This window comes from Leucopleurus acutus, assembly GCF_964270905.1.
Source record: "Leucopleurus acutus genome assembly, chromosome: 14".
NCBI classification, from domain to species: domain Eukaryota; kingdom Metazoa; phylum Chordata; class Mammalia; order Artiodactyla; family Delphinidae; genus Leucopleurus; species Leucopleurus acutus.
Genome location: NC_139156.1, coordinates 36995920 through 37023888, shown reverse-complemented (window position 1 = coordinate 37023888; position 27969 = coordinate 36995920). Strand labels below are relative to the sequence as shown.

Genomic DNA, 27969 nt, shown 5'->3' with positions numbered 1-27969 from the left:
GTGTCATTCTTCCTTCACAGGAATGCAAGCTTTATGAAAGCAGACATCATATTGTAGCTCCATCTACAATACCTGGAATGTGCCATTAACATTTTAAATATTTAATTTGATGGGTTGCGACTAGGGGATAAATTGACGATCCTAGGAAGGAACTGATTCCGGGACAGAGTGTAGTAGTTGGTTTCACATTGTAGTTAGTATTTTTTTTAAGGCAATTATTTAGCTGTGTAAGAATTGTATGTATAAAAGAGCTTCCAAAATATTGAGTGAAAGTGGCTCCATCAAAACAGCCATGTAAAAATATCACACTTCACCGGGCTTCCCTGGTGGCGCAGTGGTTGAGAGTCCGCCTGCCGATGCAGGGGACGCGGGTTCGGGCCCCGGTCCGGGAAGATCCCACATGCCGCGGAGCGGCTGGGCCCGTGAGCCATGGCCGCTGAGCCTGCGCGTCCGGAGCCTGTGCTCCACAACGCGAGAGGCCACAACAGTGAGAGGCCCGCGTACCGCAAAAAAAAAAAAAAAAAAAAAAATCACACTTCACATTAGATAGATATTTGTTAGTAAGATATCCTAGTTTGAACTAAAAGAAATGGGATTTGGGTTTTCTATACCAGTTTGCCAGCTTACTGATTGGGAGGATCTCCTGTTACCAAAAATTATTTCATCTGAGCTGAACCCCTTATTTTTGTTTTAGCTGGAAATCACACATTGATTAATTGTATTAGTTTAGTTGGGGACTTAACCTGAGAACATTTGAGAAGCTGAAAAGATCAACTGTTTTAAATACTGCATCCATGATTCTACCATGGGCGAAATTAAAGGCAGTTAATATGGTGTGCAAAGTGGGCTCTGCACTTTATTCAAGTTAATTAACTTGTTGGAAATTTAGAGAATGGTTGGCAACATTCATCCTACCTGGGAAAAATCAAGTTTCTATAAAGTTAAGCAATAACCATGAAATTGGACGTTATAAACTGTCATTGATAGCACACATTTTCCATTTTAGTTTCTGAACTATAAGTTACTAATTGATAATATTTTTTTCACCTTCTTCTGGGTTTTGCACACACACACGTAAGTGTGGTAAAGGGCCACTACACTCTCTGAGTTACTGAGTAATCAGAATATTTGAATTCTCTCCTGTCATTAACGATATAACCATAGGTAATTCAGTTTTCCTCTGTGAGTTCAGTTCCTCATCTACGTAAATGAAAGACTTATGGGTGAAAATCTCTGAGGTCTCTTCAACTCTAAATGTCTACGACTTTATGCTACTTACAAAAGCCCTAGGCAACTGACACACCTTATGTAATTTCTTTAGGCTTTAATTTTCTTATTTGAGAGATAAGAGTTATAATACCATTCCTCTGTATTCTATAGATGAGATGATGAGTGTATGTGTGATTTGTAAACAACAGAACATCAGTAGTTATAACATATTAGTTGATCAAAAACAGTATTTGCTCTAAGAGCTTTTCATTCATTTAACAAATATTTATTGAACATTCATTACGAGAGGGGCACCATTCTACAAGCTAAGAATACATCAATAAGGAGAAAACAAAAACAGAACTTCCTGCCCTCGTGGAAGTAATATCTTCACTTTACCTGGAAGCAACGTATCTGGTTTGCTATACTGATTTCCCTTCATTTTTATTGTCCCTTGTTCCTCAAAAGGTGATGAAAAATAATTAACTCTTAATTAGCACCTCCTAGTCCATTAAGGATTCTGGCTGACATTTCTCTGAGTTATGAATTTTCATTTAAGACTTTTTAATATAGACATCATGGCCACTACTGATTCATCAGTGGCCCCTTGAGTCTTTCAATGGTGAGAAGGGGTTACATCCATCTTTCCAAACTCTTACATTTTCACGTGATCCTCGGTGTTGCCAGCACTACACATAAGTAAAATGATGCTCAAGTGGGATACAGTGCCAAAGACCCGAGAAAAACCAAAGTGATGTGGTCTCTTCAGGGAGCATCCCAACTTTAACTCTCTTAACCTCAGTGCTTACAGTTAACTACCCTGTAATGCCAAAATCATACTTGGGCCAACCTTTGATGGAAAGGCAAATGGAAAGAATAGAGGTTAAATAATGTTATTAACCATGTCCTTTGTGAAAAGGAGGCTCATTCTCAAATTAGAAGCCATCATTGAGCTTTTTCTGTCATTTAATGCTAAGGACGTGTTTTCTTTTTCTGCAGTTTGTTTGTAGAAAAGCTTCCTAACCATCGAGATTACCAGCAATGTGCAGTACCCGAAAAGCAGGATATTATGAAGGTATTGTGGGATAGACTCTCCCCCGGGGGGTTCAAATGTTCCACAAGTATCCATTATTGATTCATCCCCTTCCTCTCCTCCTCTGTCTCATCCTCTCAAGAGTTTAAGCACAAAAGATTCATTCCATTAGCTATGATGTTTCGATCTCTTCCTAGACCTTTAATCATCATTACTGTGGGATGTCTACTTGAAACGAGAAAAAAAAAAAAAAAGAAAAAGATCAAGAATGTACTTAATCATATTAAGACGTGAAGAAGGAATTATTTTATATTCCTCCCAGAAATTGAGAGAATGGTTGTCTATTTCCCCATACTTATTTGAGACAGTCATTTTGGCTGGTTTTGATTATTCCATACAACTCTGAACCCAAAACCTATTTGAATATCAGTGTTGATTATTAAGGCAGCCACAAAGTTCTAGTCATTTTCTTCTTATAGTACTAGCCTATGAGACAACAAAGTGTTTAGTGAGTGGCCTGAAATATTCCAAAGGAAAAAGAAGGTTGTTGAAATGTATTTATTTACCATCAACATTTGCTGCATATATAGTTCCAAATATCATTAGCTAAGAATATATCCTTTTAGATAACATTTTTAAATGTTTTCCATTTGTCTTAAGTAGTTTGGATTGATTTTATATGATGGAAGGTCAGTCACAGTATGAAATTTTAAATTACTCTCAAAAAATATTTTACCACATAACAGAATAAAAGCTTTCTTGGGCTTCCCTGGTGGCGCAGTGGTTGAGAGTCCGCCTGCCGATGCAGGGGACACTGGTTCGTGCCCCGGTCCTGGAAGATCCCACATGCCGCGGAGCGGCTGGGCCCGTGAGCCATGGCCGCTGGGCCTGCGTGTCCGGAGCCTGTGCTCCACGGCGGGAGAGGCCACAACAGTGAGAGGCCCGCGTACCGCAAAAAAAAAAAAAAAAAAAAAAAAAGCTTTCTTACCAGCTATGTCAGGCCTGGGGGTGCCTGTAAGCAGAACACAAATTTTTGTCAAATGGTCATCTACATTTTAAAATTTCTGTACACTATCTGAAGGGTCATTCATTATCAGGCCTTTGAGTAGCATTTCCCCTCAATTCTCTTGTTCACGTAAACTCAGAAAATTCTGTATGGAAACCAAGGTCTTAGGCTGCCAAGGTGTATCTTTTACTCTAATTTAGGGTTATCCTTATTTTTACTTGTAGGGAAAGAATTCTCCAAAAGCATATACATTTTCTGTTTGTGCTTGAATAAATGGATGGATGGATAGATGGATGGATGGATGACAAAAGATTGGCTAGAGTTAGGAGTTTTAGTCCTAATGAGGCCATTAGCTAGTTGTATGACATTGGACAAGTCTTTCAATCCCTCTAGGCCTTTGTTTCCTCATCTCTACAAAGGCGGGACTGGTGGGTGCTTGGACTGTATCAGATTTTCCTAAATTATGATCACTGGGAAATTGTTTGAGATCCAGATCCCAATCCCTTCTCTAAACATGTTGTCTCAGTAGGTCTTGGGTTAGGCCTGGGAATCTATATTTTTATAAAAAGTGCCTGAGTTCCTTTTTTACAGTCTGTTAAGACTAGGGATCCCTACTTACGGTGTTCTCTGAGGTCCCTTCTAACTATGATGCCATAAAATTTACCTACCATGGAATGTGCGGTTACAAACCCACTACCTAAAAATGAGGTACCTACTAAACAAAATGCTTATCTAACCAGTGAAGTCGATAAAGGTCTTACAAAGGGGATAATTTTTTCTCTTCTGTACTGAAAAGTTATATTTTGGAGCCCTAGAAAAGATTGATTTTTCCGCGATCATCTTTGGTTACTTGTATCTTGATTTCTAATGCACATACCAGCTGTTTTTCTTTCTCAGCTGATGATCTGAAAGCTGACTATACTGAAAATCCCACTAATCAATATGTATATATATATTTTTTAAAAGAAACTGAAGGAGATTGCATTCCCAAGGACAGATGAATTGAAAAAGGACCTTTTAAAGAAATATAACGTAGAATACCAAGAATATTTGCAAAGCGAAGTAAGTTCAGTTGTTACAGTTATTGCATGACTGTTTTCTGTGCAAATATTTTTTGAATTTCATTTTAATGAGTTTTTCAAATGTCGTATGCATTCAAATTAAAAATTAAAAATACAATGACGTAAAACCCATAAAAAATTCATGTTGATATCCTGGTTAAGCACTTGCACCAAGGATGTGGTATTTTTATTTCCTGTCAACATCTAATAAAGTGAAGCATTAGGAAATAGATTCTTACAGTGATTTAAGCAGAGCTTTTTGACCAACTCTTGCCAATGTAATCTTGAGCCAGATGGCTGCGTTTTAGCAATGAAAGGAGACAGTAAGAGCGGTAGGGCGAACAGTATATAGTTTCTGATGTGTCTAATTACGTATGCCTTGGAAGTGTGAATTTGATTCTTAAATATTGTAATCAGTATCACATCAGATGGAATAATGGCTAACCATATGAGTGAAATGTAATCATATCACCAAGGGGTGATGGCTCCTGGATTCCTATTAAATAGAGAGTGAAAATGAAAATGACGTCTGAGACTGAAGGGCATTGAAAGAAGCAGCTGACCAGTCAGTCTATAAGATACTCCAGTTCAACACTTGAACTCTTAATGTTTACAGCATAATGATAAAGGTTGTTTTGCTTTTTTGTTTGGCTATGTGTTTATGTGCTTTGGAAGTTGTCACTTTTACTGACTCTCAGTTCAGTCCAATCTTGTTACCTCGGAGTGTGGTCACAGGCCTTCTCTGCTTCCTTTGGTATAGCTAGAAGGCAGGTTTGAGTGAGCTGTTTGCACTGAGTGACAGAAGGAATGTTGAAATGAGAAGATTTCCTCCAGTGTGGTTACTGATGATTTGATTTGAACTATGAAAGATAAAAGTGATTTTGGCAGCTTGGACAGAACAGCAGGAAGGGATTTAATTTAACAGCCCAGTTAAGCTCCCTTCCCTACTCAGCAATGTGCATGCTGGTCCTCTCAGGAGCGCTCTGGGAGGAGCGGCCTCAGCAGTTGTTACCTGGTCTGCCTTTGGTGACACCAGTTACTTCCTAGTCCACAGTAGGATCCCAAGTATATGACATGTAGAAATCTTTGGGGGATGGAATGGCAGGCTTTATGCCTTGGACAGATGAACAGACACACTGATAAGCCTTTGCTACAGGCAACACGCACATCACCGGGGAGCCTGTTGGAATGCAGATTCTCAGGCCCCACCCCAGACCCGCTGAAGGGCAGTCTGCTCTATAACAAGACCCAGAGTGCATATCAAAGTGTAAGCTGTTTTGATGTAAGCTTACACTGCTGTAAGCTCTGTCCCCCACCTCACCCCTGCCTTATAGTAGCTCCCAGAGTCTAGTTTTCATCAGAATTATTTGGGAAGCTTGTTAAAGATTTATTCTTTGACCTAATAATGCCTGGATATTTTTGTTAAGACTGGGGAGCTTGGGAATCTTCATTTTTAACAAAACTCCTAGTAGTTTGTTTTGATAGAGTTGATTGGACCACATTCTGAGAACCATTTGTTAGTGATTCCCCCTTCTCCATAAAGTTCCAGCAGTATGAGTTATAGAGTCTAATGCAAACGCTTCTAGGGTGGCACTGTCCCACAGAACTTTGTATGATGATGGAAATGCTCTATTTGGCACTCTCTGATATGGGAGGCACTAGCCCGTGGTACTTTACGTGTGGCTAGTGAGAACTGAGGAGTTGAATTTCTAATTTCATTTCATTTGAATTAAACTTAGGTAGTCACATGTAGCTAGTGGCTACTATATTGGACAGTGCAGTCCAGGGTGATATAACTATTTCTGAGGTATGGTCTGATCAGTCAGGCTGTGCAGACAATCCTGACTTTGATTACTAATATTTAAAAGCACAGGAGGGTGGAGGGAACTTGATTGTCCTGGCCCGTCTCTGGTAAAATATGAGTGGATTTAGAACTGCTCCTGTAATCAGATTAAGGGGCTTTTGCCACGATGTTACATATTTTCCTGGCAGTCTCAGGAGTGTCCCTGTGGGCATATCGCAGTATCTAGCTGTGTCTCTCCGTCTGCTAGAAGATTGAAACTGTCTAATCCCAGTTTGATGCTTTTGCCTTGGAAACTAACCTTTTCTTCTGGCAACCACATTTTTTTAGAACAAATATAAAGCTGAAATTCTCAAAAAACTGGAGCATCAGAGATTGATAGAGGCAGAAAGGAAGCGGATCGCTCAGATGCGCCAGCAGCAGCTAGAATCGGAGCAGTTCTTGTTTTTCGAAGATCAGCTCAAGAAGCAAGAATTAGCCCGGAGTCAGATGCGAAGCCAGGAAACTCCAGCGCAGTCAGAGCAGATTGATGGGAGTGCTTTGTCCTGCTTTTCCACACACCAGAACAATTCCTTGCTGAATGTATTTGCAGATCAGCCTAATAAAAGTGATGCAACCAATTACGCTGGCCACTCGCCTCCCGTAAACAGGGCCTTAAAGCCAGCTGCAACTCTAAGTGCTGTTCAGAGTAAGTGAGGAAATGCACCCCACAAGACGTGGAATCTCCTCTAATGGAACCATATTTCTGTGACATCTGGGAGGGGTCCCCTCATTTTATTGTTAGTTGTGGTAGTTCCCCTACATGATGTGGTGTGAATGACAATATCACCTGACTTTTGCTATATGTAACCTCAGAATTCCGGAAACGTGATTTACCCCCTGGTAGAACAGAGGCTCCATGATAAACAGCACTGTATTTGATCGTGGTACAGAGATCTTAAGAGAGAAAAATTCCAAGCAATTTTTTTTCCTTTCACGTATTTTGACCAAGAAGCACTGAATCCTAAAGGTAAACACACTGGAGAGGAAAGGAGATGCTGGAAAACTTGTTTGTTCAGAACCTTGTTCAGTCATTAAATTTAAATATTTAGCGTTTCCCTGGCCCAGGAGGATCTGTACACATGGGTGTTAACCTCCAAAGGGGTTATGTGTTTCTGCCAAAAGTTAGTGCTGCCTGGACTGCTACATCAGTGCTGGCAGCTTTCCAAAACCAAACGGGAAAATTTCCCAGCAGACACTGTTAAGTGGAATTTATATTTCCATTTATTTTGAAAGAGTTATGATAAGCAACCATTTTATAAATTACTCTACTGCCAATTGTCTCAAAAAACATGGTGCTCTTACCTAATGATCACCAACTTTCATAAGATATAAGTAACACATGGCAAACACACAAAAAGACTAATCATACCACTTATAGAATATGAGATGTATACTATGCAGCCTGTGCACTTTGTGCCAAAAGAAAACACACACATACATGTAAATAGTTGATATAAGGCACAAAGATGTAAACGTGCTCGCACCTTCCCACTTGTAGATAAATAATTTATATGCAAGGGGTAATTTTACCTTCCTTCTAGTCAATGTTCACTTTTACAAGTTTTAAAATGAAATACAGAAAGTGGAGCATCTGATTGTTTCATTTTTGAAATTTATATTTACCTGCAGTCACTTGCTAAAAACAGTTTTGAAGGATGGGATGTAAGGTTTCTTCTTTTTGTCTTTTCTCCCTTTTCTGTTTCTTAGATTTAGTGGTTGAAGGACTGAGATACGTCGTTTTATCAAGAGATCTTTGCCACAGATTTCTGCTCCTGGCAGAATCTAATACAGTGAGAGGAATAGAAACCTGTGGAATACTCTGTGGGAAACTGGTATGGTGTTTGTTTCATATCTTCCCTGCACAGGATACTTTCAGTAGAGCTGGCTTTCTTGTGATAAGCTGAGCAGAACAAGAGCATCCTAAGTTTCGTAAACATTATGAAATTAACTTAATATAGATTAATTTCATAAAACTACTGTCATTATTAATGGAATTATCCTTCTAGAAAATGGATTGTAAAATTTCAGAGATACTATGAAAGTTTATTGTAAAGAACTAACTAATCAAACCATAAGTTAAATCTTTGTTTAGAAAAAGGGTGGCTTTCAGATTTCCAGAACCATCTAGTTTCCTGAATCAAATTTCCGTTGCAATTGTTAGTTTCACATATATTCCTATGATTAACTCAACCTGCTTTTGTCTGTGGTAGGTATAATCTCGCCACCCTTTTTCAGATACATGCAGAATAAAGCTAGGGTTTTGTTGTTTTCTTTAACGCAGTAGTTTCAACAAACTGCAGTCTTATAGCACAGGTCATATTTAAGTATGGAAGATTTTATCAGAAATAAGTGATGAAAGACAATATCAAACTAGAAGGAGATAAAAGAGAGAAGATACATTTAATTTCCTACTTCAAGAAAGAGGAACAATGTTTCTTTGGAAGTGCCTTTGTACCCTCTGTGGGGTATCAGTTTATGTTTCTAAGTCCAGACACATTTTCATCCCTAAACATTTACTTGGAAACTGTTATTTAACTGAATAGGATGTTTCATTCAACACACATTCTCCTACTGTATTCCAGTGTTGCATCATCACGTTTCCCCCAGGGCAGAAGAAACACAGGAGACAAGCAAAGGAGAGTGACCTGCCATCTCCTCCCCACAGCCACCTTCTTTGCCCTGCAAGGGGCAGTATACTATGGACGCTTCTTCCCCAACACCACATTTTGTACTTAGTTTGATTCACTCATTCATTGATTCATTCTTCATTCATTCCTTCATCAGACAGGCATTCAGTCACCTACGACAGCCTCAGTCTTTGCCATGTGATGCTTATAAAGAACCAGAGAGATGATTAATTATAAATGGAGCTGGGTGCTCTCAGTGGAAGTGCAGGGTATCATGGGAAGGTGTACCTGGGAAACCCTGCCTGGGAGGGTCAAGAAGGGGTTCCTTGAAAGCCGATGTTTATACTACATACGTTTAGAATACATAAAGTTAGCCATGAAAGGAGGAGCTGGGATGGAGAGAAGTGTTGTAATCAAGGCCAAAGGAATAGGGCCCAGTTTGCCGAAGTGCCCTAAGACTAGAGACAAGATGGCGCTGGGCAAGGATGGACAGCTCCTCAGCACACAAACTTCTTTTTTCTGAGGATCCTATCACTACTTTACAGCCCTCTTCCTTTCAACTCTTATCTTTTACCTAAGAGGGGCAATTTGTTTTTCCTTTCTCTTTATCTAATTGCCAATCCAAAACATTACCTTGATTATGGAAAATCCCAGTGAATTCTACGCCCCCCCACTATAGTAGAAGAAAGTCGTAAATCTTCACGCGAAATTAAATAACAATAAACTAAAAACAAGACCATCAACCTTCACAAACCTTAGAAATGTCCTTCAATAAAACCACAAAATTATTTACTTAGCATCTCCCCGCCAAATAAACCTGCTACTGTTTTGTTCTGATTTTTTCCACTGCAGATGTAATATAACACACCATTATTTACTAGCTAAACTTCCAGGGACCAGCCCAGGATGCTAATTCCTATTTATGATACATTTTATATTGTGAAAATGGGTTTCAGGCTCCAAACAACTGACTCTCAAATTTTGGGCAGATGATCCGTGTTCAGGTGTGGGGCTTTGCTTTTGAATTGTGATGGGTCGGGGTGAGAGGATGATGATGTAAGTGGTGGGCACTTTCTAGTCTTGTTAAAACATTATACTTCTTACTCAGGCTTTTTTTTTTCCTGTCAGATGCTTATTATTCTCTTTGCTATTTGTTTTTCAGACGCATAATGAATTTACTATTACCCACTTAATCGTGCCAAAACAGTCTGCAGGACCAGACTATTGTGACGTGGAGAATGTAGAAGAATTATTCGGTGTTCAGGATCAACACAATCTCCTCACTCTGGGATGGATCCATGTATGTTTCACATTTGGGGTTTCAGTTTATTTATTTTTTTTTTGGCGGGCTGTTCTCCTTCTGGAGGAAGTTTAGCTTAAGAAATAGTTTCTTATTTTAAAATTTTTCAAGTGTTATAAATGTCATCATTTTAAAGCATTTTCTTCAATGTTAGGCCGTGTCTACAGCTGTCAAATCCAGATTTGGAGAGGGCTATAGTATGCTCTTTCCTACCATCCCAAGTTGGAAAAGAGATAAACATTTGGAAATCAGCTGACTTGTTTTGATGATTTTATATAGTCTAATGGAGACCTAGGCAGATTTTTAACTAATATGATTAGACAATTATTAACATTCTCTTTCCCATGGCTGTGGGTCTAAAGTAAATTATTTTAAGAAAATTTCTGAAAAGGTCTCTTTTAAAAACGTGTTTGTACATATCAAATAGGGACCTTACCCTCCACTTCACCTCCCCTACAGGCCAAGGATGTATGCGTCGCTGTATAAACAGCCACGGAGTAGGGCCAAAAACATTGGGTTCCAACATCCACCAGGCCACCATAGGAGCAGGAAAGGGCTTACAAATCAAAAGACATGAGTTTAAGTATCAGCTCTGCTAGGAATTCACTATAGGAATGTTGGCAAGTTATTTAAGCCATCTGAGCATCAGCTTATCATCCATAAAATGGGGACCATAATGGACTTCATGTGATAGTGAGATAATGTCAGTGAACTTAGCACATTTTTTCTAGGAACTCAGAATATTGTAGCTGATGATATTTGGTGATGATAGTGTACTTTTCCTATCCATGGTTTCATCTATCCGGGGACATTTTTCCATTCAGTCTCACGCATCTGGGCCTGGGGTAGGAACAAGTCATCTCACGGCATGAGATGCTAGTCAGGGTTTCCAGGGCACATCCTAGGGACCTCCAAGGGCCTCTGAAGAGTGAGAAGGAGGCATTTTTTATTTTACTTGCTTTATAGAGAAGTATTGAGGAGGGGCAGGACACACATCCTCACCCACACCTCAACACACACACACACACACACACACACACACACACACAATCACCAAGCGTTTGGTGTTTTGTAATTCAGGAGGGCAGAGGAGACTAGTCCTATCTCCACCTGCAAATTACTGTGTGCCTGTACAGTCCTTCGATCAGGACTCTTAGTGTCCTGTTTCCAGGTTCCCTCATTGATCCAGTAGAGCTAATGAATGCCTTCTCTCCCTCACCGATTTGTGTGAGCTGTAAGCAACATACTAGATGTGAAAGCCCTTTGAAAACTATAAATCACCTCTCAAATACAAGAAATTATTTATAATGAAGACTTTGCAAAAATTTTCTGTATGTCTGTTTGTTTTCCTTACCAGTATGCGCCTTACCGTTTGCTTAGAAATTGGGTCATTTTAAAGGCATTATTTAGTTTGATGTAACAAGAATGCATTTTAAAGGAAAACAAATTGTAGCAAAGCAATTGTAACATAAACTGAGAAAGAATGACAGTTAAATTACGCTTATGTTGAAAAGTCAGTGTTAGTTTATCTCATAAAACATTTCCCAGATCAGAAACAAAAGATTTTCCCTTATGACATGTACATATAATGTATGCAACAATGAAGTCATTTAAATAATGAATTTAGCATAATTTTAGAATCCTAAGACTTTGCTTTTTTTAAATTTTACCAGGTCAGATTGTTGTGGTTCAATGAAATCAGTAACATGTTGTATTTCTAAACTCAGTGGTTGTAATGACTTTTTGTGATGGTCTTTATTGGCATAACGATAGCAACAAATTCCAGAGCTAACATTTTTTGGATATAAATTGGTCATCGGAAAGAAAGGTCGAATCAGAATCAGACGGATCTGGATTTCAATTTAGGCGTCTCAGCTTAACTAGTTCTATGCCCTTAAGCATGTTATTTACTCTTCTGCTTAGCTCAGTTTCCTCATCTGGTAAAATGGGGATAATAACAGCACTCATCTCATCTTGTAAAATTAATTCATGGAAAAGTGATTAGTTCAGTGCCTGGCATGTTATTCAATTGTGATAAATGGAATCAGCTGCTGAAGTTGTCATCATCGTCATTACCATCATCATCATCATTTTTATCTCCATAGAATGGGGGCATGGGATTGGAGCACCATTCTCCCATGGGCGAGCTGTCCTTATTGGAGCTGGAGTGATTCCTCTTGGCAGAAATGAAGGACTCAGAATATCTTAAGGTGCAACACAAAGACACAAAACAGAAACAATGAAAACAAAACAAAAACAAACAACAGAACGTCTTAACAGTGTGCATTCAGTCTGGAAATAAGTTGAAGGGAAAGTGATTTGTCTGTTTGACAATCTGCTTGCTGCCTCCATAGCACTAGAGCTTCTTTGAACACTTCTTACTTTTTCATCAAGGCATAGAAGGCTCTATGTATGAATCAGGTAACAGGCAGTCAGACCCTCCCACTCATGCCCTCACTAAAGGTTTGGGCTTTAAAAGTTAATTTCTATTCTTCAGTTGATCTAGGTCTATGCAGACCAATAGTTATTTTTTCCCTGCCAGACATTTATCTTTCTATAAATAGGTATCAATGGATTTTACCTTCATTTTATTAAATAAAGTAGAAAGGGGTTTTGAAATCTTGCATTTCTTCAACAGATCATAGTTCTGTGTAAAGGCATGAAGCGGTTTCTATGCACCTATGCCCTCTAGTTAATAATGACAACATTAGACAGTCTCTTCAATAAGACGTGCTGGCAAAAGTGTAAAACAGCTACATGTAGAAGAATGAAATTAGAACACTCTGTAACACCATACACAAAAATAAACTCAATATGGATTAAAGACCTAAATGTAAGATGGGATACTATAAAACTCTTAGAGGAAAACATAGGCAGAACCCTCTCTGACATAAATTACAGCAAGATCTTTTTCGATCCACCACTTAGAGTAATGAAAAAAAAAAAAAGATAATAAATAAATAAATAGTAAACAAATGGGACCTAATTAAACTTAAAAGCTTTTGCACAACAAAGGAAACCATAAACAAAAGGAAAGACAACCCACAGAATGGAAGAAAATTTTTGCAAATGAAGCAACTGACAAGAGATTAATCTCTAAAATATACAAACAGCTCATGTAGCTTAATATCAAGAAAACAAGCAACCTAATCAAAAAATGGGCAGAAGATCTAAATAGACATTTCTCCAATGAAGACATACAGATGGCCAAAAGCACATGAAAAGATGTTTAACATCGCTAAATTAGAGAAATGCGAGTCAAAGCTACAATGCAGTATCATCTCACACCAGTCAGAACGGGCATCATCAGAAAGTCTACAAACAGTAAATGCTAGAGAGGGTGTGGAGACAGGGAGCCCTCCTGCACTGTTGGTGGGAATGTAAATTGGTACAACTGCTATGGAGAACAGTATGGAGGTTCCTTAAAAACCTACAAATAGAACTACCATATGATCTAGCAGTCCCACTCCTGGGCATATATCTGGAGAAAACCATAATTCAAAAAGATACATGCACCCCAATGTTCATTGCAGCTCTATTTACAGTAGCCAGGACATGGAAGCAACCTAAATGTCCATCGACAGAGGAATAGATAAAGAAGATGTGGTTCATATATACAATGGAATATTACTCAGCCATGAAAAAGAATGAAATAATGCCATTTACAGCAACATGGATGGACCTAGACATTATCATACTAAGTGAAGTAAGCCAGACAGAGAAAGACAAATATCATATGATATCACATACATGGAATCTAAAAGAAAATGATACAAATGAACTTATATACAAAATAGAAATAGACCCACGGACATAGAAAACAAACTTATGGTTACTAAAGGGGAAAGGGGGAGAGGGATAAACTTGGAATTTGGGATTAACATATACATACTACTATATATAAAATAATCAACAAGGACCTACTGTATAGCACAGGGAACTCTCCTCAATATTCTGTAATGACCTATATAGGAAAAGAATTTGAAAAAGAATGGATATCTGTATATGTATAACTGAATCACTTTGTTGTACATCTGAAACTAACACAACATTGTAAATCAACTATATTTTGATATAAAATAAAACTTAAATTAAAAAATGACAACATTACAATAAAAACAGCAATAACAACAGCAATCATAAAAGCTAATGATTTTGATTCCTATCTCTGTGCTAGGCACTGTTTTAAGAATTTTACATGGATTGTCTCATTTAAGTTTCATAACAATCCCATGAAGAAAATGATTATTATCCTTATTTTACAATTGCTGAAATAGGCATGAGGAGGTTATGGAATCTTTGCAGTGTCATACAACTAGGGAGTGATGGAGCCAGGACCCAGCATGACGGGGATGTTGGAAACATGATTTAAGTGGTTGCACCCCTTTTTCAAGGGTGGTTGGGGTTTACTGTGAATTACAAATCATGTGGGTGCATGTGTTTGTCTCTCCTAAACACAGGTCTGTATATAGCCCCAAACCTGGAAGACAGCTCTTTTAATTTATAGTCTCCCCTTCCCTACCGTCCTGCGAGATGAGTCCCAAACATCTTCAACACCTTGGAGAGCTCTGTTCCCTCATCTGTAGGGAATGGGGATCCATGAAGGGATACCAGCATAGTGTGGAATATTCAGCGAAACTTTTCCTTTTATGTCCGCGGTGTTGTATATAAGTGTCTCTGGGTTTCCAGTCACAGTTGTGCTCCTTGCAAGCAAGTTCCTTAAAGGAGTCTCAGGATCCTTGTACGTAAAACTGAGACACTAAATATCTCCCAGATGAGTTGTGATGATTAAATGAAGATCTATGTAAAGGCTTTGGCAAGTTTTCAGTTTTATGTTATCCTAATAAGCAGAAAGTACATAAACGCTCCCAAGAGCCTCTTCTCAAAGTTGTAGTTATTCTATAGATGCATAAAGGGAAGGATTATGTCAGCAAGACATTTTCAGAATCCTCATTTGATTAATGACGGTAAAAAAGAAAAAGCAAATAACTAGAGTTGTTTCTTGGCATGGGCTCTGACTTTGGCCAGCACTCAGCTATTGATTGTCCAATAGGATTGTCCAATAAGAGTGTCCTCTTTTCTTTTTATAGACACATCCAACCCAAACTGCGTTCTTATCCAGTGTTGACCTCCACACTCACTGTTCTTATCAGCTCATGTTGCCAGAGGCCATTGCCATTGTCTGTTCACCGAAGCATAAAGAGTAAGTGTGGCTATTGAGAGGGTTCAGGTAAGGCTTTGTCTGGGTCTGCTAGGTTCAGGTGTGTCCACACACCAGGTTGTAGCACTTGGATAAGTAGGCAAACCATGCCCTTGGGAAAAAGAGACTGGTGCCTGCTGGCTTCCATAACTTGTAGGTCTGCCATCTTTTGCTTTTAAAGGTCCTTTCCGTGGTAGAATTACTGGTTTTCCTTCTTTACATGACCTTGAAGTGGATAAAGCAGATGTTATTCCAGTTTGCCGTCTGAGATCTTAGTTCTATTGTATGATTTCTGCTGTGAGAAAATTTCCAGCCTTGGAGACTTCCCTAGCGGTCCAGTGGTTAGGACTCTGCGCTTCCATTGCAGGGGGCACAGGTTCCATCCCTGGTCCGGGAACTGAGATCCCACATGCTGAATCGTTCGGCGCCCCCCCCCCCCCAAAAAAAAAAAAAAAAGAGAGAGAAGAAAATTCCCAGCCTTAGCTTAATTATCTCCAAAACTTTCCTAAATGTGGAGGACAGTGACTATCATAGCACGATTATGAGCAGAGGAATCAGACAAACTGATACTGGAATCCCGGTTTGATACCTGACCACTGTGACCCTCAGTCTCTTCATCCCTGATACTTATCCATCACAGATTGATGTGAAGGTGAAACTAGATGATAGTCTACATAAAGGGCTTAGCATAGTGCCTGGCACTACAGCCAGCACTCAGTAAATATTTGCTGCAGCTATAAATACTATTTATTTCTCAGAAATATTGCAGGTTCAGTTCCAGATCACCACAATAAAGCAACTGACACAATAAAGTGAGTCACATGAATGTTTTGGTTCCCCAGTGCATATGAAAGTTATGTTTACATTGCAGACTATTAAGTGTGCAGTAGCATTATGTCTAAAAAAACAATGTACATACCTTAATTTAAAAATACTTTATTGCTCAGAAATGAGAATTATCATCTGAGTCTTCAGCGAGTCATAGATCACTGATCACACTTTACCATAACAAATATAATAATGGAAAAGTTTGATATATTGTGAGAATTACCAAAATGTGACAAAGAGATGTGAAGTGAGCAAATACTAGAAAATGGCTCCAGTAGACTTGCTTAATGCAGTGTTGCCACAAACCTTCAATTTGTAAAAATGCAGTATCTTCGAAGTGCAATAAAGTGAAGTACAATAAAATGAGATATGCATGTATTAGAGAAATTAGAAATATCCATCACCTGCAATTTCCTCCTATGGGGTCTCAGCTTTTCTCCCAAGGTCTCACACAGCAGTTCAGGCACTTGGCAGTAGCATTGGTCTCTTCAGTCTTCCTCTAGGCCGTCAGCACAACACTAGTTTAAAAAAATCACTGTAAAATTTTTAGTGTGTCGTTTCTTTCTCCATTCCATTTGAAGAATATGTATGCTTGTGCCATTCAAATGAAAGCATCTGGAAAGCCCAAATGATCCTTAATTTTTGTACCTTTTTTTCACTCTGAAACTTAGCACCGGCATCTTCAGGCTCACCAGTGCTGGCATGCTTGAGGTTTCCGCTTGTAAAAAGAAGGGCTTTCATCCACACACCAAGGACCCCAGGCTGTTCAGTGTGAGTAGACAATGTTGGTTATTTTTTGCACATAGTGTTTATTTTTCACCCCCTCCTTTTTGTTTTGATTGAAAATAGTTGATGTAATATGTTACTTTCAGGTATACAATATAGTGACATTTTCATACCTTATGAAATGATCACCATGGTAAGTCTAGTAACCATCTGTCCCCATACTAAGTTATTAAAATATTATTGACCATATTCCTTACGCTATATATTACACCCCTGTGGCTTAAAAAGATGTGAGATATATACGTACACACAATGAAATATTAACCATAAGAAAATGAAATCTTGCCATTTGCAACAACGTGGATGAATCTAGAGGGTATTATGTTAAGTGAAATAAGTCAGACAGAGAAAGACAAATACCATATGATTTCACTTATATGTAGAATCTAAAAAACAAAACAAAACAGAGTCATAAATAGAACAAATGCGTGGTTGCCAGAGGGAAGGGGGTTTGCAGGTGAAATAGGTGAAGGAGATTAAGAGGTAGAGACTTCCAGCTATAAAACACATAAGCCTCTTTTTTTTTTTTTTTAAGGAGAGAAATAGTAGCAATATAATATAGGATAAAACACTTTATTGCTTACTTTGGAATTTTCTTATCTCATAAAATTAAGCAATCTTTGTATTTTCTTCTGATTTCTTGTCATTACTATTTACTTACAAAAGAATGACAGTATTTCTGTAACAGAGTTGATTATACATAAAGTTTCCTTTCCATTTACATATCTGTGTGATACTTAAACAATTAACAGTTTTCTCCAGGGTCCCAGCAAGCAAACGATTATTAAAGAAAATGATATTAAATGTGTCCTGAATTATTTCTGCTTGATATGGCCAAATTAGTTTTTCATAACAGTTCAATGAAAACTGTAATCCTATTTTTTTGATTAGCTTTGTATAGCCCCAAAGTAACGTTATTTGAGTCCTTTTCTGTTTGCTTGGCTGTTCCCTGGCTGTGACGTCAGAGAAAGTATTTTGAACTTAGAATTTATTTAAAATGAAAATTACTTGCACCTTTTGTAAACATTTTCTTCTTGTTGAAAATGAATACATACGATTGTATTTGTTCTGAGTGGAAATATTTTTTAAATTAGAAACATTTTAAATTAGGAAATCCATACTCCCTCCCTAAAGAGAATCATGTTAAACATCATGAGGTAAAGCCAATTTTTTCTTTCCTAGATATGCAAACATGTGTTGGTAAAAGACATAAAAATAATCGTACTGGATCTGAGGTGATATGTTCCGAAGATTAGCACCGTCCACGCCAGACACTTACCCATGGACCTGTGGTTGCTGGATTTTCTTAAGATGTTTCCAGAAATGACTGACATTTTATATTTATACATTTTAGATCAGAAAGTTTGATATTTATTACTTTTGCACATTTTGAAGCTTTCTTTTTGGGTTGCTTTGTCTCAAGAGAGGTTACAATGGAGTTAAATCAATACCTATTAATGTGCCCAAATACTATGACCAGATAATAAATTGTGCCACAAACAACAATATGTCTGGAATTTTTAAACTTTTTTTTTGACGTATAGTGGGTGTACAATATTATATAAGTTCTAAGTGTACAACGTAGTGATTCACAATTTTTAAAAGTTATACTGTTGTATTTTTAGAGGTCTCTGCATGTGTTTTCAGAGCTTTAGATGTTTTGCTGTATTATTTTTATTCCTGTAAAATGTAGTTCCACATAAGAAATTCTGAGTACCAGGGGGTTTCCAAGACAGGCCATATGTTTCTGAGACTTTTCCCTGCGGTGGTCAAAGAAGGATGTGAGAAGAAACACAGCTGCAGACAGCTGAGCCCATCGTGTGTTTTCAGTGTCAGCGAATCCTGGCTCAGAGTCTGTAGTCAATCTTAGTGTAGGAGACCAGAGCCCTGAGCTTCTACTCAGGGATCAGGTGTCAGAGGACCTGAGATAGCCGATGATTCATTAACTTGATTTAGAGGACTAAAAGCAGAGACACTTGAGAGAGGAATAAAAAAAGGCTCAGATGGAAATGTAAAGCCTATTTCTGTGAAAATCAATAGGGATGACAGGGAGAAAAAATGAGGTATAGGAAATACTGATAATTCTCAACCAAAAAGAATAAATAAAATCATTTGGAAATAACATTCATAATTAAAGTATCTATATAAACCAAGGCACAGGGAATAGGAAGAAAAATGTATTTAAACTGAATAGGGTATCATGAATACCGAGTTATAATATGACCAAGGCTTGGAATGGAATTTGTGACTGGTACCCAGATAATAAAGGCATTTACCTGGATCAAAAGATAATAGATTAATAGAAGGAATGGGGGACTGACGGAGTATGTTGGCAAGTTGAATTGGTAGGAAAACATTATGAAGAAAATGTAGCCCCAATAAAAGGAGAGAATGGAAGTCAATCTGATCCGATCTAACCTTCTCTCTTCCCAATGTTTTTTGTGCCAACCTCAGCTTTCCCAGACTTTGCTGTCCTCCTGGCATTATATCTGAGTTGCCTAAATGATCTTGTTTGCATGTACTAGCATCCACTTTTTAGTTCAAGGATTTCTGTATTCCTAGGAGGAATATTCCCTGCACTCTGTGCTTGGACGAGATAACATTCCGCCCCCACTTGTCTCTTCCCTAATATAGGTATCATGTCACCTAGCTTCTACTCTAGTTCTCATTCATAAAGAGCCTACTGTGGGCAGCTCAGTGACTCGTTTCTGCCTATGACAACTTGTAGGCTTGGAGAGTTCAGGTCCCAGACTCCAGAAGCAAGAGCTTTGCTTGCCCAATGCACGGGGACTTGAGTCTATAGTCTTCCACAGCTAAGGGCATATTAGCTCCGCGAGCCTGGCTCCACGGACAGCCCACTTTCCCCCGAGTGATGCTGTCCTCGACGTCTTAGCATTTAAGGACAGCATGATATTCTGACATACTTGATCACAGGAAAAGATTATGTAATTTATTCAAGTAACAATGACTGTTGGGACTAGGGAGAGTTGAGAAATGAATGATATCCTGAGAGCGGAAACCAAAGATACAGTAGTAGACCAAGAGGGTGTCCAATGAGAGGTGTCTGATGAAAAAACGATGCATTGAATGGTACCTAGAGATAGAAAGGACTCAATTGAAAGCCAAGAACATTTGGCTTCTTAGATTTCTGGAGAGAATAGAAAGAGCTACTCTGAGCATTCAGAGCCAATTATATCGCTTCTGAACAGCAAATTAGAAGGGAACTCATTTTTCATTAAAAAGATATATCATATTCCCTAAGGGAGTGGGGCATTCTTGGCATTTTTATTCCCTTGCAAGGGGACGCAGAATCTCAGGCCTGAGACGAAGTTTGAAAAGCTGCTCTTGAAGGGCGTATGGTTTTCTTATTGCCAGGTGCAAACCCAACTAACCAAACTTCCCAGGAGGACCTTGTCACAGAGCTGAAGGACTCCTGGAGGCTGCAAACCTATGACTCGCCCTGCGTGGAAGAATGAGTTCCTGATGTTCTGTGTCTGAAAGAGGAACCATCAGAGATGTGGCCACGCCGCGGAGGGCTGGGCTGGCCGGGAGCAGAGCCCACGTGAGTCACCGTGGAGGCCCGTATGAGTGTGAGTGTGTGTGTGTGTGTGTGTGTGCGCGCGTGAGTGGGTGGGTGTGTGACCATTGACGTTCCCTGGAAGAGCTTCCTCTGGAAGATCTCATTCCCAGCAGGCAGTGCAGCTCCCTCTTTTGAATATGAATCCATTCCAGAGCCCCATTTGCCACTTCCTTACCTTCAAAGGCAAAGCTAGTTCATTTCTTTTCAGATTTGTGCTTCTGTAGAAAATGAACCAATTACGCCTGAGCTTCCTTTGTATTTTTTTATAATTTTTATTGGACTATAGCTGATTACGATGTTGTGTTAGTTTCTGCTGTACAGCAAAGTGTATCAGTTATATATATATATATATATATATATATATATATATATATATATCCCCACTCTTTTTTAGATTCTTTTCCCATATAGGTCATTACAGAGTATTGAGAATTTCCTTTGGTTTTGAATGCTGGTCTGTTTGTACTCAGTGCCTGACACCTGGTACGTACTTGTTATGGGCTGAGTTGTGTCCCCCCGCAGAATTCACGTGTTGAAGTCCCAACCCCCAGTACCTCAGAATGTGAATGTATTTGGAGAAAGAACCTTTAGAGAAGTAATTGAATTAAAATTTGGCCACTAGAGGGGGCCCTAATCCAATGTGACTGGTGTCCTTACAAGAAGAAGAGATCAGGACACAGACACAGAGGGAAGACCCTGTGATGACACAGGGAGAAGATGGCCGTCTACGGGGAGAGAGGCCTTAGAGGAAACCAAATCTGCCAACACCTTGATCTCTTACTTCCAGCCTCCAGAACTGTGAGAAAATAAATTTCTGTTGTTTAAGCCAACCAGTCTGTGGTATTTTGTTATGGCCACCCTAGCAAACTAATATAATCCTCAAAAAATATTTACTGAATTTGTTTTCTTTTTTTCTCAGAGATGGAATGGAAATGACTTTCTTTGTTTCATGCAGAAATCATTCTCTTCTCCATAGACCTTGGAGCAAAGCAGGATGTCTGTGGATTATTCTCAGCTACTGAAGTTATTCTTGGTTTCTTTTTAGTAGAATTTTACTTGTGGAAAAAGTGGCATTATATTTGAGATACAGTATCAGTTAAGGCCACATCCTAGAATTGGTTCAGTATTTTTCCCCCCAATTCATCCTCTGCTGCACCCACTTCGGTCGTGCTGGAAACTGCCTTATTATAATGGTTTGGACTTATATCGAAATTTCTGTTGCAAAACCAGCTACAGTTGTCCCAAATGTGGAAAGCAGATGTTTCTCTTCCAGCATGTCTTGCAGAATTTTCTAGCAGGCGAATGTCTTCTGTGAAAAGGATGCTTGAGAAATGTCATGTTTTTGGCAGAGATAAAGGAAGAAAGGTAAACTTTCAGCTCCTTATTCTTAGAAGACATTAGCTTGTTATTTATTGTGAAGACACCAATATGCAAAGAACTCTTCTGTTTTTTTAAGAAACTTGTTTCCTTTTCTAGCATCTTGGCTTTTCACGAGGCAAGAATATATTTTTCTTGGGGGCAGCTGACAAAAATATTAGTTTAGTTAGTCTGGGGAGATGCAGAGGATGAGGGAGAGAAAACAGGAAAATGGAGAAGGACCCTGGAGGAGAGAGGGTAGAATTAGAATACTGTAGACCGCAGACCGGCTTTACTTAATTTGTTTGAAGTCAATGTCTTGAGCATTATCTAGACCAAAAGACATTCTAAAACCAAATGGAGACAAATAGTTTAGTTTAGTTTTGTCTTGTTTTACCTCTGTCAAGGAGGATTAACTATTCATCTGCATCGAGTTAACCAGCATTGACTGTGAAAAACTAAAATTGTGTACTCAAATTAGTCATGATCTGGGTGCGTCCCAGATGTGTCTGTGTAATGAGTGGTGAATCTGTATTCTTGAGTCCCAAGAGGATGTTTAAAATTCCTCTCTTCAATTTTTCAAGGAAAAACATTTATAGGTTGTTCAAAAAATAAGCTCCATTTTGTGTCCTCCTAATATAAAGGCTGATGAACAAGAAAAACAAACAACCAGAAGGAATTTACTCTATTCTTGACTTTGGGCAAGGTTTCATTACCTACAGAAATGAGGTGTGTGAATTAACCGATGTAGCAGGTTTTTTTCAGGAATAAAGCTTTGTACTTACTGACATTTTTTCCAGGGCAATACATAATCTTAATTTTTTTATTAAAAAGTAATTTATTGGGGTGAAATTCACATAACATAAAATTAACCATTTTAAAGTGAACAATTCAGTGACATTTAGGACATTCACAGTGTTGTACAACCATCATCTCTTTTTTTTTTTGCGGTAAGCAGGCCTCACTGCTGTGGCCTCTCCCGTTGCGGAGCACAGGCTCCGGACGCACAGGCTCAGCGGCCATGGCTCACGGGCCCAGCCGCTCCGCGGCACGTGGGATCTTCCCAGACCGGGGCACGAACCCGTGTCCCCTGCATCGGCAGGCGGACTCTCAACCACTGCGCCACCAGGGAAGCCCCATCACCTCTTTCTTGTTCCAAAACATTTCCATCTCGCCAAAGTAAAACCTCTTACCCATTAAGCCATTTATCCCCATTCCCCTACCCCACCCCCTGGCTATCATCAATCTGCATTCTGTTTCTATGAGTTTTTCTATCTAGAGATTTCATATAATTGAAATCGTAAAATATGTGAACTTTTGAGTCTGGCTTCTTTCACTTAACGTAAACTTTTACAGGTCTATCCACATTTTAACATATATATCAGTGCATTCCTTTTCATCCACTGTATGTGTATACAACAATTTGTTTATCCATTCATTCATCAATGGACATTTGGGTTGTTTCCACCTTTTGGCTATTGTGAATAGCACTGCTGTAAGCATGCATGTACTTATTTGTTTGTACAAGTGCAAACGTGTACTTGTTTCAGTGTATGTTTTCAATTCTGCTGGGTATATATTTAGCGGTAGAATTGCAGGGTCACACGGTAGTTCTACGCTTACCTTTTCCACAACAGCTAAACCATTTTATATTCCCACCAACAATGTACAAAGTTCCAATTTCTTCACATCCTGGCCAACACTTATTTTTTTTATTATTATAGCCATCCTAGTAGGTGTGATGTGATATCTCATTGTAGTTTTGACAGAGCAATACATTATTAAGTTAATTCTTTTAAAGCCAACTTTTAATAATAAAATCAGAGGTGATGATGAAGGCGCCTGAGGTTTCTAGAATGCACTCTCATCACAGTCTTATTGTTGTGGGTGACCAGTCCCAGGCCTTTATCAAGTTCACTAGAACCAAATTCAGAAGCAGAATTTTATTTTATCAAGGATGGTCAACTATTTGGGCTGCAACCAACTAGAGCCACAGTGATAGCGCTCTAAAATACTACTTTTGCTTTTCATTAAATGCAGTGGTGTATGAATTCACAAGAATATTACATCAGAACATCCATCTGAAATCACAACTTCTTCTGTTTTTAAGGATGAGGGCTAGTTCTAAATTTGGAGGATACAATTCACCTGCTTAATATATTAGGTGATGCCATTTTGTAAAGGAAGGTTGAAGTTAAATGATTTTAGCCCATTTCTTAAGGAGTTTTACTTTGTAGCAGATGCAGAGAGATCTAAAGTGGGGGAGGAAAGAAGTGATCCAAGGAGAGGACTGAGGAATAAGGTTCAAAAACTGAATGAGGAGGGAAAGAAATAGAAGACGGGATCTAAGAGGAATATGAGAATGTGAAAAGGACATCTTTTAATTTGGTGTGACTACAGTGCTTTTTCTCCAACAAGAGGAAATCTGCTTAAGGACCCCTGAGCTTTAGGCCACTGAAAACTGTCATGAACTATACTACAGAGGAGCCTGTGTCATCATCTGTTTTCCTTGAAGATAACATGTTACAAAACCAATCAGGCAAGTGGTAATCATTTATATTCCCTTCCATCTTTAAGGGGCATGAAGTTGCCACGTAAAGAACAGTCAGGAATAGCTGGAGCCATCAGGAACAAATCAGAGTGAGAGATGGTGGTTTTAGGGTGTTTGTTTCCCAGATACATTTCTGAAATTGAGATGAGGAATTGATTTAACCTGTAAGAAAATGCTCGGGAATGGCAAGCGAATCAGAGATAACAAAGTTCTCACTCAGCGTTGCCTTAATAGCTTGTAATCGGTGTCTGATTTCAAGACAGATATTTCACAGAGAAAATGTTATGAACTCTACTTTGGAAAATTATAGTCAAGTATAGTCGTACTTCTAAAGTCTATGTGTGGGTTCAATTCTTTGTGTTCTCTTTTCTGCAGCACCCTGTCCCATCTCTGGGCCTCTGCCTGGAACACATTCCCTATATGCCCTACTTCCTCTTGTCCAGCCTCAATCCTCTCACTCCCCGCCCCCCCCCCCCGCTTTTTTTCCTAGTTATCTGTAAACCTCTGCTTAAGCACTACTTCCTCAGGGAGGCCTCCCCTGAGGTCATAAGAGCTCCTACCCCGTCTATTTCCACTTTTGTAATCCTCACCATGCACCCTAGCTACTTGTTTAATGTCCATTTTCCCCACAGATTGTAAGTCCCATACAGACAGAACCTTGTTCTTTGTATCTCTAGTATATGCCCTTCAAACATTACCTGAATTGACTTGGTTGTCCCAGGAATAAACATTACTTAAACATCTGGTTTTCCTACTCTGATGCAGAAGAACCACGTCCCCAGCTGTCCCATCTCCTTCTCTCTTTTTTTTTGTCCGATCTTTTTTTTTTTTAAACATATTTATTGGGGTATAATTGCTTTACAATGGTGTGTTAGTTTCTGCTTTATAACAAAGTGAATCAGTCATACATAAACTTATGTTCCCATATGTCTTCCCTCTTGTGTCCGATCTTTTTGAATAAGCTTAGTTGCAGTCAGTGACTGTGTTGGCCCACACAGCCCCCTTCCTTGCAGGAACTGCAGATTCTTTTCCAGGCTGTTCTTTGTTTGAAATCCTGCTAAAAGTACTCAAGCTCGGCCTGACTACACAAATGATGCCACACAGACAACGGAGAATTATTCGTTTTTAAAAAATAGTGCTTCCTTTTGCTCATATGCTCGCAGCAAAGGTTGCCTGATGTGGATCAATGTTATTAAAAACTCATGTCATCTTCAGGGGCTCTATGGGCCCGTTCTGGGAAAATTGGTGGTCATAGGAGAAGTGTCAGATAGAGTTTGGTTTGCTATTGTTAGGGGAGAGAAGAGGACTCATGAAGCAGCCAAACCTGTCTGTTGCTGGGTTTACCTCCTCTGGAGATTCATGTGAGGCTCATCGAGAGATGCTGCCACCTGTCCAGTCCTCCAAGTCATGGGCATCTGTGGCATGAAGGGGAGGAGTCACTGATCTATGACTGGGAGAAGGTGCTTAGGCACTGCGGTTGGGTGCTCACAAGGAAAGAACATTTCACTAATGCACATTCGGTGGGTGGTTCAGGTTTTCCTGATTTTTGCCTCGGGCCACGCCAGTTTCCAGATGAGAGTGTTCGAAACGTCCTTTTCTTTACCGGAGAGCTCGCGCCCTCTGGTGGTGAATGTGAAGTACAACACTACAGTCAACTTGGTTCGCTTTACCTAAAACCCTGCAGGGACTACAACGGGAATGCTTGGTGATCTTTGCCTCAATTTTGAAAGTAATCTGTTTCCAAGTATTTGTACACTAATCCTTAAGTTTCAATTTAGTGGGCATGGAGTGCCTTGCCTGGTAAGCATAAACTTGCAACTGGAAAATTTCAATCATAGCACGTTAACAGTGGTTCTCAAATTTTGACGTGCAGAAGAATCACCAGAGAAATCTGATTAGAGCTCAAGTTCCCAGCCACAGCTTCAGACCTCCTAGTTTGGCAGGCTTTGGGTTTCCCAGAAATCTGTCCATTTAAAATGAGGTCCCGATGAGGTTGACCTCTGTGACCTGCTCTGAGAAATGCTGGCTTCAAGGCTAAGAGTATGGATTTGGAAGCAAGCCCAAGTCCCATCTCTGCCAGTAGTATAACATTGGGTATGTTCCTTAACCACTCGTAGCCTCGGTTGCTCCGTCCGTAAAAAGGCCGTGAGACTATCCAATCCATACGGCTGTTGTAGGATAAAATGGGATCCTAATATAAAAGGCTTGGCAGGATCTGGTCATGACAGTTACTCAGCACATGCCAGCTCTTATTATTTGTAGTATTAATCTTAATTGGCTGAAGCTACAGGGAAGAGGAGACCAGGGGAAGCTTGGATTTTCTGGACCAAACAGGCATTAAATCTTTGACTCTGAGGTCTCTGCAGTGAGATGCTTCCATGGAGATCCACCTCCTAACTCCCAAGGACAGCCAGTGGCTGCTGACCGCACTCAGATATTTACACCCAGGAGGACAAGTGGCACCCAGCCGGGGAGCTGCGAGGATGCTAAACAGCCTGGGCAGAAAAGTGCTTTGAGACAAAGACGCTTTAGGGCAGGGAAAGTATTTTTATACATCTTTGTACCTCCTGGGCCAGTTGGGTAAAAGAGAAGTTGGCAGCTCTCCTATATAATGATATTAAGGGAACGCTTCTGTTTCTTCCTCTATAAAATGTTTGGGATTAACATATACACACTGTTATATAACAAATAGATAACCGGGACTTCCCTGGTGGTCCAGTGGTTAACACTTCACACTTCCACTGCAGGGGCCACAGGTTCCATCCCTGGTCGTGGAACCTAGATACTGCATGCCGCGTGGTGCGTCCGGGAAAAAAAAAAAAAAGATAACCCACAAGGACCTACTGTATAGCACAGGGATCTCTACTCAGTATTTTGTAATAACCTATAAGGGAAAAGAATCTGAAAAAATAAATATGTATGTGTGTATAACTGAATCACTTTTCTGTACACATGAAACTAACACAGCATTGTAAATCTATACTTCAATAAAAAATTAATGTCAAAATAAAGTAAAATAAAATGGACATGATAATAATATTTTCCCCAAAGTGTTCTGAAGAACAAATGAGTGAAGATATGTGTGAATCCCTTAGTGGTGATGATTGACACCAGTGGTCCTTGGAAAGTATTGTTATTTTTCCCATCCCTTCTGGTGTGAAAGTAACTGTAGTATCATTTTCAGAGACAGATATTGATTAGGAGAAGGGAAACAGATGATTTAGATGTGTAGTGAGATTTTAGGGCACTGTTTCTGTTTTTTAAAAATCTATGTTTCCTCTGGTAAACTTAAGTCATACTTTCTTTTAATATATATTTAAGTTTAATATGTTATATATAAAAAGTCATATATATGTGCATGTATAATATATGTGTGTATGTGTGTGTACAAGCACACACATACACACACAGAGTTGTTGTTGTTTTATTTTCACCCACCAGGCTACCAGTCAGGAAGTTATAGAGAGCAACGTTATATAATGACTCAGCAAGTTGTGAGTCAGTGTGGATTATCTTGTTGATACACTTTAACCCATGTTTATGTTTATCTCCTGTGTGTTTCCAAATTCTTCCCACTTACGGCATTGGT

At 39.2% G+C, this 27969-nt stretch overlaps 1 protein-coding gene across 3 annotated transcripts in view; it reads left to right on the top strand.

Moving 5' to 3' along the window:
• Positions 1-18388, top strand: part of STAMBPL1 (STAM binding protein like 1) — a 43578-nt gene extending 25190 nt beyond the window's left edge. For 2 of the 3 annotated variants that reach the window (XM_082854056.1, XM_082854057.1), the window contains 8 exons: positions 2209-2284; positions 4215-4310; positions 6441-6798; positions 7860-7984; positions 9942-10079; positions 15170-15282; positions 16779-16878; positions 18076-18388. In XM_082854056.1, the coding sequence (XP_082710182.1) occupies positions 2209-2284; positions 4215-4310; positions 6441-6798; positions 7860-7984; positions 9942-10079; positions 15170-15282; positions 16779-16878; positions 18076-18132 (1063 nt within the window). In that variant the 3' untranslated portion in view covers positions 18133-18388. Of the gene's footprint in view, positions 1-2208; positions 2285-4214; positions 4311-6440; positions 6799-7859; positions 7985-9941; positions 10080-12184; positions 12288-15169; positions 15283-16778; positions 16879-18075 lie in introns of those variants that run through there. The other variant, XM_082854058.1, reaches the window with a different exon arrangement.
• Positions 18389-27969: the final 9581 nt, after the last annotated feature.